Source organism: Arvicanthis niloticus, chromosome 8 (assembly GCF_011762505.2).
Source record: "Arvicanthis niloticus isolate mArvNil1 chromosome 8, mArvNil1.pat.X, whole genome shotgun sequence".
Lineage (NCBI taxonomy): Eukaryota > Metazoa > Chordata > Mammalia > Rodentia > Muridae > Arvicanthis > Arvicanthis niloticus.
Genome location: NC_047665.1, coordinates 8,990,234 through 9,008,789, shown reverse-complemented (window position 1 = coordinate 9,008,789; position 18,556 = coordinate 8,990,234). Strand labels below are relative to the sequence as shown.

Sequence of the window (18,556 nt, the reverse complement as noted above, 5' to 3'; positions counted from 1 at the left end):
ATCTAGTTCAATCCAAGGAAGGTTTCTGTGTTCTACCTACACATCAGTCAATCAAGGAACATATACATCCTCTACCAAAATTCTGTCTGGTATAACCCATATCCAATGAAGTACTGTATGAATGCAGTAATGACAGCTACAGGTGAGTTCCTACATAAACCCCAATCCTTACAAAATCTTCAGTGTTCCACTTGGTGAGGAAGATTAGAATAGTATAAGCACAGCTGGTCTCCTCTGCTTCACTAGGACTACCTCCAGCTTCTACTGGGTTCAGTACAGGTGATATAAATATTTGTCTCACATCAAAAAATATCTGCTTATAAAATCATATTTTCTTGCCAGACAGTGGTGGCGCACACCTTTAATCCCAGCACTTGGGAGGCAGAGGCAGGTGGATTTCTGAGTTCAAGGCCAGCCTGGTCTATAGAGTGAGTTCCAGGACAGCCAGGGCTACACAGAGAAACCCTGTCTTGAAAAACCAAATAAATAGATAGATAGATAGATAGATAGATAGATAGATAGATAGATAGATAAATAGATAGATAGATTAAATCTGAAAAAACACATATAACCTGGTAAAATTTATATAAAGGTCTTCTAAATCACCCAGAAGGGATCTCTAAGAAGACTGTCATACAACTAACTCAGGCAAAGATTTGTGTCAAGGCTGCCTTCTCTCACTGTGAGGTTCAATCACAAAGTGATGTTTCTCACCAGAAGATTCTCATTTAATAAGTAAATGCTTTTATTTCATTGATAACTTGTAACTCAAACACTCGTGTAATTATGTTGATAGTTCCTAAATGTAAGTCCTTACAACCCCCCAAAACCAGACATCATTGGGTCCATTTTAACAATGAGCACATATTAAAAGCTTAGCAGTCTCAAGTTTGTATATTACTCATCTGGAACATGAATTAAAGTCAGAGAGACTCCAAAGCCAGTACTGCAATGCTAAAAAAAAAACCATCCCTGCTCAGGCTGCATGCAGTAAGTTCAAGTTTAGAGACGAGCTTGCCTATTTCCTCATGGTGGTGGGGATGCAACTCAGAGCCTCATGAATGCAAAGCAAATCCTCTACCACTGCTTACATTCCCAGTTTCTCTCTTAAGAGATGCATTTGAAAGAAAGTTCATCTCTTGACTCTAACATACAATGCTGCTATAGTTACCTCTGTGCCTAGTTTGTTCAATGTCTTTCCTAATAAAGACACAAAAGTATTCATATAAAAATATTCTTAGGCTGGAGAGATGGCTAAGACATTAAGAGCATTGACTGCTTTTCCAGAGGTCCTAAGTTCAAATCCCAGCAACCACACGGGATCCGATGCCCTCTTCTGGTATGTCTGAAGACAGCTACAGTGTACTCACACATACAAAATACATCTTTAAAAAATATATATACTCACCAATACTAGTTTACACCTTGAAAACACACAATTCCATATATTTGGATTTGAAAGTTCAGAACAATTAGATTTTGTTTGTTTGCTTTTGTTTTTCAAGACAGGGTTTCTCTGTGTAGCCTTGGCTATCCTAGAACTATATCTGTAGATCAGGCTGGTCTCCAACTCACAGAGATCTGCCTACCTCTGCCTCCTGAGTGCTGGGATTAAAGGCATACACCACCACTGGCAAGCACCACTTAATCATAAAATCATAAAAAGACCACCAAACAGTGTGTCCCTCATATCTTAATTCAATATGAGATTTACAGTATCATTCATGAAACACACTTGAAAGACTCAGAAATGTATAGGACTTATAAGGCCCTACCAGAGGTTTGACAAAACTGTAACCAAGGTGAAACTGCTGACAGGTTGGCTAGAGATCTTCAGGGATGAAGGTTCTGTGAGTGCTTATCCACTTGGGGGTGGAATGTTCCATGACACAACTGCCTAAGAGCCACCCATGCACCTATTAAGTAACCCTCAAAGCTCACTCTTTACCAAAGAAGACTTGAATGGGATCATTTCTTGGTCTGTTGTTGGTGTCCTATCTGGGGTTACACCTCTCCAAGAAAAGAAAAGTCCCACAACACTGGCTTTTCAACATCAAAGCAGTGAGTAGGGCAACATGGGTCAGTGTTAAAAACAAGATGACAAAAACAAAGATACTGGAGATTCTAAGTGGATTCGGCTGTAGGCAGACAACAATGTGTTTTTCATTATATATACATTATATACACACATTTTCTCCTGCAGCCCAACAACAGTCTCTCTGTATAGTCAAGGATTGCCTCTACTTCCCAGCAGCAGTATTACAGGTACACACTACCTGTACCTGGACATCAATCCACACACCATATCCATCACCAACTATATATCCAACTATGGAGTGGCATAAGCCTATAATTCTAGCACTCAAGAAGCTGAGACAGGAGGATTGGCAGAGGCTCAATGCCACCCAGGCTTCAAACCTGCAGTCGTCCTGCCTCAGCCAAAATGTATTTTTAACTTGTACCTACAGAGTACAATATATGAAACTGAAATAAACAAATAAATAACTTTGAAAAAACACCTTCTCCCATTCTGAATCTATGAGCTCAGGTTACATGTGTCTACTACCTTCCACACTGCCCACAGTACCATGTTAACTGTTGCTCTATTCTGTACATGCCTTAAAAGTTTGTATCTAAGTGATTTATGTTATCTTACATTAGTGCCCCTTTCTTTTAAATTTCCAATAATGATTTCCTCTGAAACAACACAGGATCCTCTTTGTGTAACTCCCTGAGTAGTTTTAGCATGAGATCACAGCTATTGATGCACACTTCTCGTCTATCCAGCTAAGCCATCATGTCCATGAGACTAGCACCTATTTCTAATTTGTGTCTCTCCCCACACCACCTGTCTCCTAAATCCACATTTTTTTCTATTAAACCTGTCCCATTTTCACAACTGTTAACACTTTAAAATAGGTACTAATAGCAATATAGTTAATCTAAGAATCCTGAGTACTACAAACTCCACACTAATACAAGAAAGATCACTGGAGAGCTTCACAAATTACATTCAGATCAGTCACAAACAGGCATATAAGACAAAAAAAGGCCCAATTTTGTCTAACTTGAGAAATATATCATGTATGACTCTATACTATAACCATCTACCTAGGCAAAAAGTAAACACAGTTAATGCATGTAGCTTTCTAAACCCTACTACTATGTATCTCTTACTAACTTATTTTTGTTTGTTTTGTTTTTGAGACAGAGGGTCTCTACCCAGCCCTGGTTACCCTGGAAGTCTCTGTGTAGACCAGGCTGGGCTTGAACTCACAAAGATCCACCTGCCTCTGCCTTCCAAGTGCTAGGATTAAAGGCATGGGCCACTACTCCTGGTTTAACTTAGTTTTACCATTTTGACTCTTAGGCCTTGATGTCCTTACTTGTACCCAACTTACAGCCTATCTACTCATTAAAAACACATACCCTAAAAATATTACATAGACAGTGTCAGGAGCCATAATGGGACAAGCTAATAATTAGCAGGTGATCATCCTGAAATGCTTGCCTTGGATTATTATATAATCTGCGACAAGTGAGCCCTTATTCAGCAAGGCTGTAAGGGACTTGTTTTAGGAAAGATTCCTGCTATTAATATGCTTTTCCTATTATTATTGTCATTATTATTATTATTATTATTAAACAAATATAACTATCACTAAGCAATAGCACCCCGTTGGAGCAGATCTCTGCAGATCCATGAAGATGTACTGTCTTGTGTGATGCTGTGTAGACAAATAGATTAATTTCTTAAGTCTTAATGATGATCCTATAGGAATTCCTAGAATTATATCAATGATTATTATTAAGCTCTTTTATATCGGGACTGCTATTAGGTCCCTTTCTGATAGTCAAAACTGCAATGAGAATTCTGCCAGTCTCCCAAATGTCATCAGTTAATTGCTCTTAGATAGTAACCAGACTTTCTCCTGCTCAGAGCACATTCCAAGAGGTTGTAAACAATTAACCAAAGGTCACTAATAGGGAACTAACGATTTATTATAGGTGCTGGGACAGAAGATAAAATATTACCTGGGTTTATCTACACAAAACTTCACTAATTTCTTATAGTTTTAAACCTTCAGTGAATCTGTGGAACTAGACAGGTGATGGATGTTTAGCCAGATAATTACTCCTAATGGATATGCATGTAAACATTCTCTGTTGTAAACTTCTATTTCAATTTATGATTTGATTTTTGGTGTGAATCTGTGATAAACTTTGAAACATATGATGAACTTTGTATCGTGTATTCTGAAGGATGTGTAAGTACTGAAGACAAAGACAGAGAGAGTCGTTTGTCCCTTCCTTTCCTTTTCCCCTGCTTAGAATTTTTTCTCTTAGAATTTTTCCCTTATTAGAATTTTTTCCTTTTGCCCACTTAGGACCTTTCTGCTTTTCCCCTCATATAGCTTTCATAGGAAACTTTTTACACTTAGTAATAAACTCTATAACTTCTCTAAGTGTCTTTTTCTTCCTGCGACCTCAGACTAGCAGGAAGTTTAGAGCCCAGCAGTTCCTGCTGAGATAGAACAAAGGCCACATTGCCTAATCCTCGGCTATTAGGCTACAGGTGTTAATCACCTAAGCCTGCAGTCTTTTACCCTCAGAAGTTTTTAGGACTTTTTAGAGATTATCATCGGCATTTCAGTACAGGTCAGAGAGCCAGAAAACCTTGAGACCCTCAGACTTTAAAGCAATCACCAGAATCCTACTCTGTGCCCCTGCCACTACCCCATCTGGGCTGGGAGGCTCCTGGCAAGACAGGAAGAAGTAGTTCATAATTTATTAAATACCTTGGCATAATGCTTTACATATCTAGCCACGTACATGAGTGCCTCAGATTCTCATGACCCTACTGTTAGACTAATTTTATAGATAAGGAGCCTGCTTCTGAAAGAGGTAAATATTACTCAACTAGCAAATATTACTGATAAAATTCGAATCTCAATATGGCTAGCTCCAAAGCCTACATTTCTTCCACTCTATCATACTGCCCAAACCAAAATGTAACCTCAAGTCTCTTAGCTCTACCCTGGTCCCCATTCTAATAACCCATTACCCAGCAGCAACCTGAGTGACATTTTTCTTAAATTGCCATCCTCTGCTTAAACATCCATTCTTTGCTCAAGTCTTTCCAGTGATTACTCTCAAGAGGAAAAGTCAAAGTCCCTTTTAGAGCCTAGAGCTCTGTGATCTACCTGCCCCTTCCCAATTTTTCTCTCATCTCTTGTCTCTCTTTCATTTGTTCTACTCCAGCTATACTTAACCCTGTTCACATGTGACGGTTCTGAAGCTACTTTTTCCCTCTCTATCTCTAACTGTCCTAGTTAGGGCTTCCGTTGCTGTGATAATACCTAAAGCAACTTGGGGAGGAAAGGGTTTATTTCAGCTTATAGTTCCATATCACTGAAGGAAGTCAGGGTAGGAACCTGAAGGCAGAAGCTAGTACAGAGGCCATAGAAGAGTGCAGCTTACTGGATTACTCTTCATGGCTTACTCAGCCTGCTTTCTTATAGCATCACCAGCTGAGGAGTGGTACTGCCCACAGTACCATCTTTGAAGTAGGCAGACATACGACTTTGATCCAGATCTTAAGGCAGAAAGACACACCTTTAATCTGGGCCATACCTTCTGCAACTCTATTTAAGGGCACAGAAGGAAGAGTATGCTCTTTGCTTGTTTGCCCTCTTCTTGCTAGCATATCTATTCCTGCATCAGAGCCACATCTTCAGAATCCAGCTGGGACAGCCAGCCTTGTGGACTGCGACTACTGGATTCTCAGACTTTACATTCACAGCTTGTGTGCTCAGTTTATTCAGTGTGTGTGTGTGTGTGTGTACTATACACACACACATAAAGAGGGGAGGGAGGAAGGAGGAGGGAAGAAGGGAGGGAGGGAGGGAGGGAGAGAGAGAGAGAGAGAGAGAGAGAGAGAGAGAGAGAGAGAGAGAGAGATTGATTTTCATTCTGTAAGTTTTGTTACTCTAGAGAACCCTAACTAGTACACTTTCTCACCTTAAAATTCCCTCATTTCCTTTAGGTCTCTATTCAAATGCCACCTTCTTTTTTTATTTTTATTATTATTATTTTATGTGAATGAGTGTTTGCCTTAACATACACATGTGACTTCAGAGGTCAAAGACAGTGTTGAATCCCCTGGACCTAGAGTTATATTTATGAGCCACCATGTGGGTGCTGGGAATCAAACACAGGCCTCTGCAAGCACAGCAAGTGATCCTAACTGCTGAGCTACCTCTCAAGCCCCAAATGTCACACTATCTGAAATGGGACCTTTCTGACAACTATTTTAAATTGTTACACTGTTACTCTCTATTCCCTTCTTGTGCTTTGGACTTTTTTTCCCTAAAATACTTATCACCGGGGTAGAGAAACAGTTTAGGCAGTCACATGCCACACAAGCATGATGGTATATCCTTGTAATCCTAGCATTAGGGAGGTAGAGACTGGAGGATTCCTGGAGTTCACTGGCTAGACAGGCTAGTCTTAACTATCAAGCCCCAGGTCCTAGTGAGAGACCTTGTTTCAAAAATTGAAGTGGATGGCTCCCAAGGAATAACAGCTGAGGTTGACCTATGGCCTTCATACGTATGCACACACATGCACACCCACACAAAATAAATTTTAAAAAATGTATTACCACTTGACATGTTACTTTCTTTGTTCTGTGGTTTACTTTGTTCTGTGGCCACCAGAACGTAATCTTCATGATAGTAACTTCTATATTAATTCAATGTATCTGATATATAGTAGGTATTAATACATACTGAGTAAGTAGGGAGCTTTATTTTGCCTATGTGTTTACATAAAATGATCTCCAATATGTTTTCCAGAAAATAAATAACAAAGGCAGTTCAGTCTTATCCGTTCTAGAACAATGTAGTGGATCTTATCCCCCACAAACAATCCTTTAAAAGAACATTCTATTTTTTTATAGTTCTGATCAGATATGTTACTGGATAAACTTGAGCACACAAGCTAGCTTAACCACAATGTAGTATTGTAATCAAATAAAACTTACAGCAAAGTTAATCAGACACATCTTTAATGACATGCATAATTGTTATTGTGCTGCACGGTAACTAGGCATAAATGGCAGACATTCCATGTAAATGACGCTAATTACTATTCCTGTTACACGGCAAACCAAGCACGTCTAGGATCAGCTTCAGGGAGACATAGAAGGGAGGGAGGAACCTGGGTATATAACTGAGAAGTAAGAACTCTCTTACTCTACTCCTCAGGAATTAGATAAATAGTCTCCAGGCTCCATTTTGGGGCTTATTCCCATTCTCAAGATGAGAAACCTTCCCTCTTTGGTATGAGAAGCCTGCTATTCAAGATTTAGAAATTACATTGAGAGGAACAAGAAACATCACTAATTTCTGCCTCTAACAAGGAAGCTGTGAACACACAGGCAAGCTGGCAGAGACTGAGAGATCAGATTTGTTGAGAACCAAGTAAAGGCCACACACACTAAAGTGTTTCACATAATTTCTAACTTGCCCAGCCTATCTAGATCCCCAAATGGTTCCCAAGACAACAGGAGTAAGCAGACTATGGGATGGTTCCAGTGAGAATTCTCTACTCCAAAATCTACAAGGCCTAAAATGGCAGTTTTCCTGATCCAGACTAAAAATGCAGTGTCTCAGGACATGGTCTCATCACTGCCCTCCTTTCTCTCACTGCAATCCTTGTTGCAGGGACATTTACTCTAACCAACTGTAATTACTTTCCTGAGTAAAAATTTACTTTCCCAATAAGACCACAAACCCCTTGGTAGCAGAGATCGTGTTTTAAAACTTCTCTAGTAACCTACATAAAAGGCTTGCCAACAATTTCTTTAAGTGTTCCAGGGCCTGGAGATGGCTTGGTGATTAAAAGTGTCATGAAGACCAGTACATAGTACACATGTAACATTTGCATATGCCTATAGGCTCATCTCTGATCAGAGGAGGAGGATCAGTGGAGCTTGCTTAAGTCTAGTCTAGCTGAGAGAATGTGAGTCCCATGTTCAAAGAGAGACTCTGCCCAAAGGAACAAGTGGAGAAGAGGATACTCAATGCCCTCTTCTAGCCCCTACATATGTGGGATTCAGGGATCAAAAATAGGTTATCACACAAGAGTACTGCTTCCTATGCCTGCCTTGCTCTGAATAATAACGTGGAGACTAATTATAAGCTTTCAGTACAATAGCTAAGCAGACTCTGAGGTATCTGAGGTTATTCTGTATAATCTGACTATGCTGGCCTGCCCTACTTCCCAGCCATGTGGCCTGTTACCTGCCATCTGAGTCTCACCCTGGCTGCTCCTTCTTCACCATGTCCCTCTGTCTCTTTCCTCCCCTCCATCTCCCTCTCTGGGCTCAGAAGTCCTGCCTTTTCCTCTCCTGCCCAGCTATTGGCTATTCAGCTCTTTATTTAACCAATAAGAAGGTGATGGAGAACAATGTTTACAGAATACTGAGTCAGGAGATGCTTCATAATAATGGCAATACCAAAGTCCAGACTGCAACCAGATCTCTGGGTACAGAAATCAGTATCTGAATACACAATGCACAGAAGTATCCCCAACATTATCAGGTTTAGTAGCAGAAGCCCTTACCCACTGGCTATTTTACCTGCCCTAGGATCTCTGACAGTTATGACATGGGTGATAAGCAAAGAAATCCAGCAGAATACTAGTTTACTCCAGGTATCTTTGGGAAGGGCACTCCTGAACCTTCAGGGTCATGGATTGCTAGGCTGACAACTCATCTATCACCACTGTAGCTGAGGCAAGGGGTCCTTTCTGATAATTTTAATATATAAAATACTCCACACAAATACAATTTCAAATTTAAATATATCTAAGTTATAAAAACCAAGAAGCATGAGGAAGTCTGCAACACTTCCAATTACCTAAGGCTTACATGTCATTTATATGTTAGCTCAGGGAGAGCTAGCTATGTTGACACTATCTTGTTAGACATTAAAACGGTAGAAAGGCAGAATCCAGATGTTATATCAAGGGATATGATTAACAAAAATATTTTCTTGGCCAACATCTCACACTGTATAATCTTTAAAAGGCAACACATTAACTTCAGTGTAACTCAGCAGATACATATAGGACAGAAATATAAATTACAGATATTTTTAATAGCTATTTCTAAATAGAATGTCTGTTGAAATAAACCACCAAGAAATCTATTTTAAATAAAAAATGGACCATTCTAGAACTTAAGCTTCAAGTTCCTCAAGAATGCCAATATTTAAACATGTAAGTTAAAAGAAAAGGTCCACTGCATTGTATTGGCTTTTCAGCTATTCACAGTAAACAGCAAACGGAACATTAAAAGAAAAGGCTTTTCCCTTTACCTTCTTCTGAGGAACTTGGTACTAGGTAATACACCTACTATGGACAAGGAACACGAATGTACTAGAAAATTAACTAGGTATAAACAATAGCAACTTTGAGGAAAGAGCTCCTGCACCGTATTATATGGGATTATAAAAAGTACCATGCAAAAAAGTTAGGAGTTATGCTGTCAGCTGGGTATGGTGATTCACACCTTTAACCCCAGCATAAGGATGCAGAGGCAGAAGGATCTCTGAGTACAAGGCCAGCCTGGTCTACATAATGAGTTCCAGGCCTGCCAAGGCTATATAGTAAAACCCTATCTCAAAACAAAAAACAGCTAGTCTCTCCTGGTGAGTTGTTACCTGTTTCCTGCTCCATCAGACCATTGCAGTACATGGCATGTTGTTCAATCTTTGTGGGAGGAAAGTCTTGGTTACACAGTGGGCAGGATACCCGGGTACTAGATGAGCCTGCAGCAGGAGGATTTTCTTTCTTACCATCTTCCCTATTATCAACCTAGAGAGCATAGCAAACAGCAATTGTAAATGACAGCTTTATTATGTCTTCTCCCACAAAGAAGAAGACACATTTCATTTACTTTCTAAGAAACAATACCTATCAAATTTTACCAGATTTGAAACCAAAATTGAAAGCAAAGACTTAAGTATTTAAAGATCTAAAGAAGTCAATTAGTTAAGACCATCAGTTTTACTGAAGTCACTTAAGTTTTCTCTCTTGCTCCTATAGTTGCTAGTACCTTACATAGATAGTTTTCAACTTTTGTTTATTTAGGATATAAGTGAGTGTATTTGTTGTGTATGTCCATGCCATATGTGTATACATGTGAAAGTTTGGAAGTTGGCTCTCTCTGTGTCCCTTGTTGAGGCAAGGTCTCTCTTGTTTCTGCCACATTTTATATTCCAGGGTGGCCGGCTGTCTGTTGCTGTGATGAAACACCATGACCAAAAGCAACTTGGGGAGAGAAGAGGTTATTTCACTTACAATTCCCTATCATAGTTCATCATCAAAGACAGTCAAGACAGGAACTCAAACAGGACAGGAACCTGGAGGCAGGAGCTGATGCAGAGGCCATGGAGGGGTGCTCCTTCCTGGCTTGTTCTCATCACTTGCTCAGTTTGCTTTCTTACAGAACCCAGGACCAACAGCCCAGGGTTGGAACCATACAAAATGAGCCGGGCCCTCCCCCATCAATTGCTAATTAAGAAAATACCCTATAGGCCTGCCTACAGCTCAGTCTTCTGGAGGTATTTTCTTAATTGAGGTTTCCTCCTTTCAAATGACTGTAGCTTGTGTCAGGTGACATGGAACTAGCCAGCTCTCAAGCTTCAGTTCTACAGTCTCCACCCCTCTTCTTGTAATAGGAGTCCTGGGATTATGCATGTGCAGCACCCAGCCTTTAATATGGGTTTCAGGAATCAAACACAGAGCATCAAGCTTGTACAGAAAGCACTTTACCTGCTGAGCCATTTTGCTGGTCTAAACTAATTGTTCTGTAGGAAGTCAGAAAATTAAAGTGGGTCTGAAAGTTCTACATGATATTCCAAGGTTAATCACTAAGTTTCTTACAAATCTAGGTTCTACTGTTCAAAGATCTTACAAGGAAACACTATAATGTACATGCAAAGCTATTTGAGCAAAAAGAGGAAAGAACATACACCCTAAATTTGCAAGCAGTCTTGAGTTACTGAAGGTTAGTGGTTACTGAGAAGCTACTTGACATTCTAAAGTTCACTAAGCACAAAAAATGTGGTATAAAAAAAGGAATGTCACAAGTGCTCACAAAAACACTATACTGCTTTGTACTCATCTGCCATTCTAAAAACTACAGTGAATGTACCCATAACTATTAATGTATTTAAGAAGAGGGAGTCTTTCTATTATTGTCTCACTGTGATTGAAATGACTTCTAACAACGTTATACAAAACTCAGAACGTTTCTAAAAATTCTTATCTTAAAAATAAAGACATTTTCCTCAATACCACTGAAAAGGTCTATTTAAATATTAACTACCAGAAAGGAATTACAAGGCAGAAAGCATGAGCAAAGCACTTTTCTTTATTAGGATTATGTGACTGATCAGACTGGTCTCTAAGAGCTGTTTCTTTTGTTTTAAAATACCATCTAGGCAAGATGGCTCAGAGGGTAAGGATGCTTAACACCAACTCTGCTGACCTGAGTTCAATCCCTAGAATCTACATGAAAGGAAAAACCTATGTCCTGAAAACAAACAAACAAACAAACAAACCTATCTCCTGCAAATTGTCTTCTAACTTAAACACACACACATACACACATACATACACACCACATATGTATAAAATAAATAAGTGAAATACCACACAATGAGATATCAAAAGTGGTACTCAAGACACAGAATTATAATCCTTTGTAGGTATGTCCAATATGTGACTCTCAGGCCATATCCCAGGAGAGAAATGAATTTTACCTACTATATTTATAAATGACAATATCATGTCACTATGTCAGAACTGAAAATCTTTTTTTTTGGGGGGGGGGGCGGGGAGAAGATTTTGTTTGTTTGTTTTTCAAGACAGGGTTTCTTTGTTGAATCTTGGCTGTCCTAAAACTCATTCTATAGACCAGGCTGGCTTCAAACTCAGAGATCTACTTGCCTCTGCCTCATAAGTGCTTCTATATGACTCTTAATTCACATAAAAACTTACTAAATTATCAGTGTGGCTTGGAACAACTTCTCCTAACTCACCTGGAAATGGTATCTATATGATAATACACCTAAAAAAATTCTCAAAAACAATAGAGAAAATATTATTCCATTATTTACAAAGAAAGTTGACTACTGTGAGAAATCAAATCAAGAGAGACTGTAGTCATAACAAGGATGCTCTCCATAAGTCAGTACTACCAATTGGCTACCCCATTAACAAGCTAATATCAGTGAACAGTGAAAAAACTTTCAAAGCAAAAAAACTATTCCTATATGTACACTTCTGCTTGTGTCAAATCAGCTATATGTTTTATACTCTGTGTAATTAAATATTTTAAGAAACCCAGTTTTTAAAAATGTATTTGGGGAGCCAGGCAGTGGTGGCACACATCTTAAATGCAGCACTCAGGAGACAGAAGCAGCAGACCTCTAAGTTTGAGGCTAGCCTAGTCTACAGAGTGATTTCTGGGATAGTCAGGGCTACACAGAGAAAGCCTGTCTCATAAAATGAAAGCAAACAAACAAAAAGAACCTGTTTCAAATGGCAAGGTATAGTACATTGCTTTTTTAATCCCAGTACTCAGGAGACAGAGGCAGGTAGATTACAGTAATCAAGGCTACTCTTCAACTTCCTGTAATGGAAGCTTCCAAGATTAGAGACATATACAAACATAACCATAACAGTGAAAAGGGCTCATCTGATATGCAGCAGTCCAGACACGCACATTATAAATTCTAAATAGGGCTTATGTTCTTTGGCCCAAAGAACAGTATGTTTTGTGGTTATAAATGGGTACGAAAGCAGCCCTGATAACTAAAGGCCTGTAGGGTTCCATCTGTATGTTAGGATAACTGTATTACTAACACTCTGTTCTTTATGTATCTTCAGCAGATATGCGCCAGAACCTCATTTTTCCTGCACTACCATTAAGAAATCCAGGCTCCAAAAAATTTATATGATTCATGAAAGCAAAGGTTCTAACCAATTACCTGCACTGCAAACACTAAGAAAGGGATCTAACATCTATTGTGAAAGTTGTTTCCAAATATCCCTTTACAGTATAAAAAGAAATGAGAGATTTAAGTCTCTTTTAAAGTGTTCAGGACCATAAACATAAGCAAAATTTTTATTTCTATAGAAAAATTTATTCAGTTCTCCATCAAACTGCTTTTCACAGCACCAGGATTACTGGGAATTACTTAGTCAGCCCACATGAAAATGCAGTGACAGACCTAGAGAGACAGCTAAGTGGATGAATCCTTAGTAATCACAGAAAAGCTAGTAGTGCATACCTGCAACTCCTGCACTAGGGGGGGCAGGGAGGGGCAGCAGAGATGGGAAGGACCCAGGGGTTGGTTGGCCTGCCAGTTTAGCCAAAATAGTGAGCTCCAGAATCAGTGAAAGACAGATCCTGTCTCAAAAAGTTAAGAAGGAGACTGACTGAGGAAGATAACATGGAATACAAACAGGTGAATGTGTGTGTGTGCGCGCACACACACACACACACACACAGGCTCTCTTCTCTTCTCTTCTCTTCTCTTCTCTTCTCTTCTCTTCTCCTTCTTCTTCTCTCTCTCTCTCTCTCTCTCTCTCTCTAACTCTAAGAATCTTTGTCTTCAAAAAAAAAAAAAAAAAAAAAAAAAAATTTCAGTTCTCTGTGTAGCCCTGGCTGTCCTGGAACTCACTATGTAAACCAGACTGACCTGGACCTAAGAGATCCATCTGCCTCTGCTCTTTAGTGCTAGGATTAATGGGATCCTGGATCACTCTAATAATCTCAACTTGATGGCTATGGCCAGGCCTGTGTGGTCAGGGATGGTTAATGATGCAAACAGAGATTCATTTATTTGTCTTCCCTTTGTATTTCTGATAACATTTATAAATTAATGTTGAAAAATATGTTTATGTTATATAGTGATTCCTCCATTGTTCATTTCTGCTACTTATCTGTATGTAATGGAAAATGTCTATAGATTTAGACACAAATCTATGTTCAGGTTCTAGTTCCATCATTAATAGTAATATGCAATAGCAAATCACATAAGCATTCTAAATCTTTCTTTTCCCATCTCTAACAGAAATAATGAAAGTACTCAAGAAATGGGAAGTGTCCAGCCTTGGTGGCACACACACTTAATCCCAGCACTTAGGAATCAGAGGCAAGTGGATCTCTATGAATTTGAAGCCAGCCTGGTTTACATAGTAAGTTCCAGGACAACCAGGGCTATGTAGAGAAACCATGTTTTAAAAAAACAAAAACAAACAAACAGAAGAAATGGTGATATTTTTAAACAGTGCTGAAATGATAATTTATAAAAATTTCTGAGATAAGTGATCCTAAAATTAAAACCCTATTACACCAAAATCTTCTAAGACAAGGTGAATGCTATATCATACAGAAGACTAATTGCATAAACAAGAGAAATTATAGAGAAGAGTATTCACCTGCTTATCACTCACTGCCATTCCTACTTCAATGGGGAGCTCTCTGCTATCTGGAGAGTCTTCTCTTCTGAGGTCAAGGGGCTCAAGGGAACTTAACTGTGTCTCTGTAATTAAAGGAGAAAAGGAAATACCAATAATTTTAATTTTGCTCCTTGCACTCTAAAAATTAGAGTATGATAATACTTCACTGACAATATAGATCTAGTTTATTTCCTCCTGAAGTTTTACTGTGACTTAATTTACATATAACAGAATTCACCATTTTTTCAGCTTGTAATTTGATGGGTTCTGACTAATTTATACTATGGAACTACCATCCAATACAGAAAATGTTTCCAGCATCCCATTAAAATCTTCCTGTGCCCTTTGAAGTTAACTGTACAAACCTACTGTATGCTCCTGCTATTTTGTCTTTCCTGGAATATCATCTAAATGGAATCAGCCAGATATGGCAGCACACACTGTAATCCTAGATATTCAGGAGGCTGAGACAGGATTCAAGTTCAAACCTGGGACAAGATAGTGAGACTTGTCTTTTAAAAATATACAATTCACACAGTGTATAGTCTTGAGTGTCATCTATTACTTAGTACCATGTAACTAAGACGCAACCATGCTGTCAGATGCTTCAATGATTCATCCCTTTTTTCTGGTAAGTAATACTCTATTGAGTAAATACATCACAGTTTATTTATCTATCTACCAGTCAATCTCCTTGGCTTATTTCACGGTAGTCCTAGTTTCAAAATCTACTGATTTGACAGAAACCAAAAACTCCCTTTAACTCTAAGGTTAAAGGGATAAATAGGAAAAATATAAAGTAGGGCAAAAAATAAGAATATGCATTCATTACAAAGAAATGCCATGGGGCTGGAGAGATGGCTCAGAGGTTAAGAGCACTGACTGATCTTCCAGAGGTCCTGAATTCAATTCCCAGCAACCACATGGTGGTTGACAACCATCTGTAATGGGATCTGATGCCCTCTTCTGGTGTGTCTGAAGACAGCAACAGTGTACTCACACATATAAAATAAACAAATCTAAACAAGAAAAACAATAAACAAAAAATTTTTTAAAAGATATGCCATTCTTTAATATGTTCTTTAAGCACTATCTACTAGTTCAACAAATATTAATAAAATAACAAGTTCCAGGCATTGTACTACTACTACTAACTCAAAGATATAGTGTAGATCAGGAGCAGCAAACTACTGATACCTTCTGGGCCCAATATGGCCAGCTGCCCGGTTTTGTAAATAAGGCCTTATTGGAACAAAGCCATATTCATTAACTATGTATTGTCCGTGGCTACTTTTGCAGTAAAACAGAGATGAGTAGCTTTTACAAAATATCTAGCCTAAAGAGCCTAAAATATTTACTAATCTTAAAGAAAAAAGTTTGGGGGAGGTTTGGTGATTTAATTCAAAAAAATTTTAAGTTTGCTAACTATAAGTTCTAGACACCTAACAATATAACAAGCGAATGCTAATTAAATTCTGAATGACAACAAATCTGGTAAAGAAATGTTATAAACTCAGTGCCTATGTCCCATTTGAATGAAGGATGCCATCATACTACCAATGATGGTAACAGGAAGTAGGAGGATTTTGGTCATAAGAGTGAAGAAATAAAAAGATGGGATGAGTGTCTTTACATCAGAACACTAGAGGCGGCTCTCACTCTCCATGTAAGGACACAGTGAGAGGGTACATCTGTGAGCAAGGAGGTGGGTGCTCACTGGTGAGTTCTGTCCATGTCTTGATCTTAGACTCCAAAACTCTGAGAAATATATTCCGTTGTTTATAGCAGTCTATGGCATTTTCTTTCCTTCTTTTTTAAAAACTATTTTAAAATTTACTTTCTTTTTTTTATTTGTTTGTCTGTATATATGTCTGTCTGTTGGCCATAGAGGTTGGAAGAGAGCACTGGAGCCCCTAAAACTGTTATCACAGATGATTGTGAGCCACTATATGGGTGCTCACTTATTTGGGTGAATGCAGGTCATTTGGAAAAGCAGTCAGTGCTCTTAACCTCTGAGCCATCTCTCTAGCTCCAATGCTTCCCTAATGTAAGTGTAACTAAGATAAAAAAATCCCATCCGGAAGATAAGCCCCATAAGTTCTACACTTCTGACACTTTCATGCCTCACAGATACAATGAACAGAAGACACTGGGCAAATAAACAATCCATAAAATTCTAAACTATCTTCAAAATGATAAGTTACTAAATACATTTATAGTATTAACTATATTTGAGCTGGGCAGTAGTGGCGCACACCTTTAATCCCAGCACTTGGGAGGCAGAGGCAGGCGGATTTCTGAGTTCGAGGCCAGTGGTCTACAGAGTGAGTTCCAGGACAGCCAGGGCTACACAGAGAAACCCTGTCTCGAAAAAACAAAAAACAAACAAACAAACAAAAACTATACTTGAAAACTGGACACACACATACTTTTTCCACTTTGGTGGTAAAAAAGACTCAAAAACTGCAAAATCACCTGTGTTAAATTTCCCTGAAAGAGCTTACCACCAAACACACTGTAAATCACTGTAATACACCAAATCACTCACCATAGACTACTACAGTAACAACAAGTATGAACAGATGAATGGTCTAACTATGAAAACACTTAAGAACCTTGGTGCCTCAGAAACAATACTGGTAGCATGCTGTGGCAGTTAACCTTGATTGTCAACTTGACTGAATTAAGAGTCCTAGAGATTAAAAGGCACAGATGGGTGTGTCCGTGACAGCATTTCCAGAGGCAATTAGACCATGAAGGCTCTGACCCAAAGAATGGGGTAACCTATTGGAGATTCACAGTGATGGCTTCATCAGGTGATAGAGGGAGGAGGGAAGCCAGATTGAAAACCATAGGCCACTCATCTTATGTCCTTAGGGAAGTATGGTATCACTGCTTTATATAGCATGAGGTAAAGAAGCTTCTTTGCCACACGTGCCCACCAGGATTATGTTGTGCTCCAGTGCAGGGAAATACGCAACTACTGACTAGAGCCCCTGAAACTGAGTCAAAATAAATCTTGAGGCTGGAAAGATGGCTTAGTAGTTAAGAGCACTGGCTGCGCTTCCTGAGGACCTGGGTTTAATTCTCAGCATCCATGTTACAATTATTTGTAGTAACAGTTCTGGGGAATCCAGTGCCCACCTCTGGCCTCCATGAGAACTGCATGCACATATGCATGGTGCAGACATGCATGTAGGCAGAACACTCTGTATATGAACAAACAGTGCTAGCTAATGAAAGGGGAAAGTAAGCTCTTCCTAACTAAAGTTAGGTAACTTTTATGATCATGACTTCCTATCATTAGCTTATAAATTCAGTCTTCTGACCTAAACCCCTTCCATCTGGATGCTGGGATTCAAACCTGGGTTCTCTGGAAGAGTAGATAGTACTGCAAGGCATGTCTCTAGCCCCTAGGACTTTCTTTTATTTTTTTAATTAGCATACACAACAATGGCTTTCGTGATCACATTTCATACTTGTTTTTATGACCCGCCTCCCTCACTCCCCGTCCATCCCCCTCCTCTCCTATTCAGATCCTTCCTTCCCCAGGTAGTTCTCTTTGCCTTTCAGGTCATGTGTATTCTATTACCTTATTTTTTTTCTTAGAAAATCTTTTTGCCCTTCCATGGCCCCTTTTTAGTTTTATCTCCTATCCCACACTCCCTTACACATGTAAAAATTAAAATCGATTCACTAAGACTTTCATGATCATTTCCTGAAAGATGCCACAATGACATCAGATGCCATTATCTCAAACAGGTAGACTGACTTCCCAGAAGGGTGGCAAAATTCATCAATTCTACACAAAGAAGGGGACAAAGTTTTCTTTTTACAAAGACAGCACCACATTCTTAAGTGCCCTTGCCATGGAGTCTTTTAGTAGGTATCATTAGGCAGTAATCCAAATACATTTCAAATGTATTAAGAAACCACTTTGATTAAAAAACAACAATACTTACATTCTTAAAACAATAAAAACCTTTTTGATGGGCTGCCAAGTGTTTTAAAGTAT

At 38.9% G+C, this 18,556-nt stretch overlaps 1 protein-coding gene across 4 annotated transcripts in view; it reads right to left on the bottom strand.

Annotated features, from left to right (window-relative positions):
• The window catches only part of Uimc1 (ubiquitin interaction motif containing 1), a 69,758-nt gene that overhangs the window by 10,595 nt on the left and 40,607 nt on the right, over window positions 1–18,556 (bottom strand). For all 4 annotated transcript variants that reach the window (XM_034510337.2, XM_034510340.2, XM_076938987.1 and 1 more), the window contains 2 exons: window positions 14,521–14,624; window positions 9,729–9,882 (listed from right to left, as the gene is read on the bottom strand). In XM_034510337.2, the coding sequence (XP_034366228.1) occupies window positions 9,729–9,882; window positions 14,521–14,624 (258 nt within the window). The remainder of the gene's footprint in view (window positions 1–9,728; window positions 9,883–14,520; window positions 14,625–18,556) is intronic.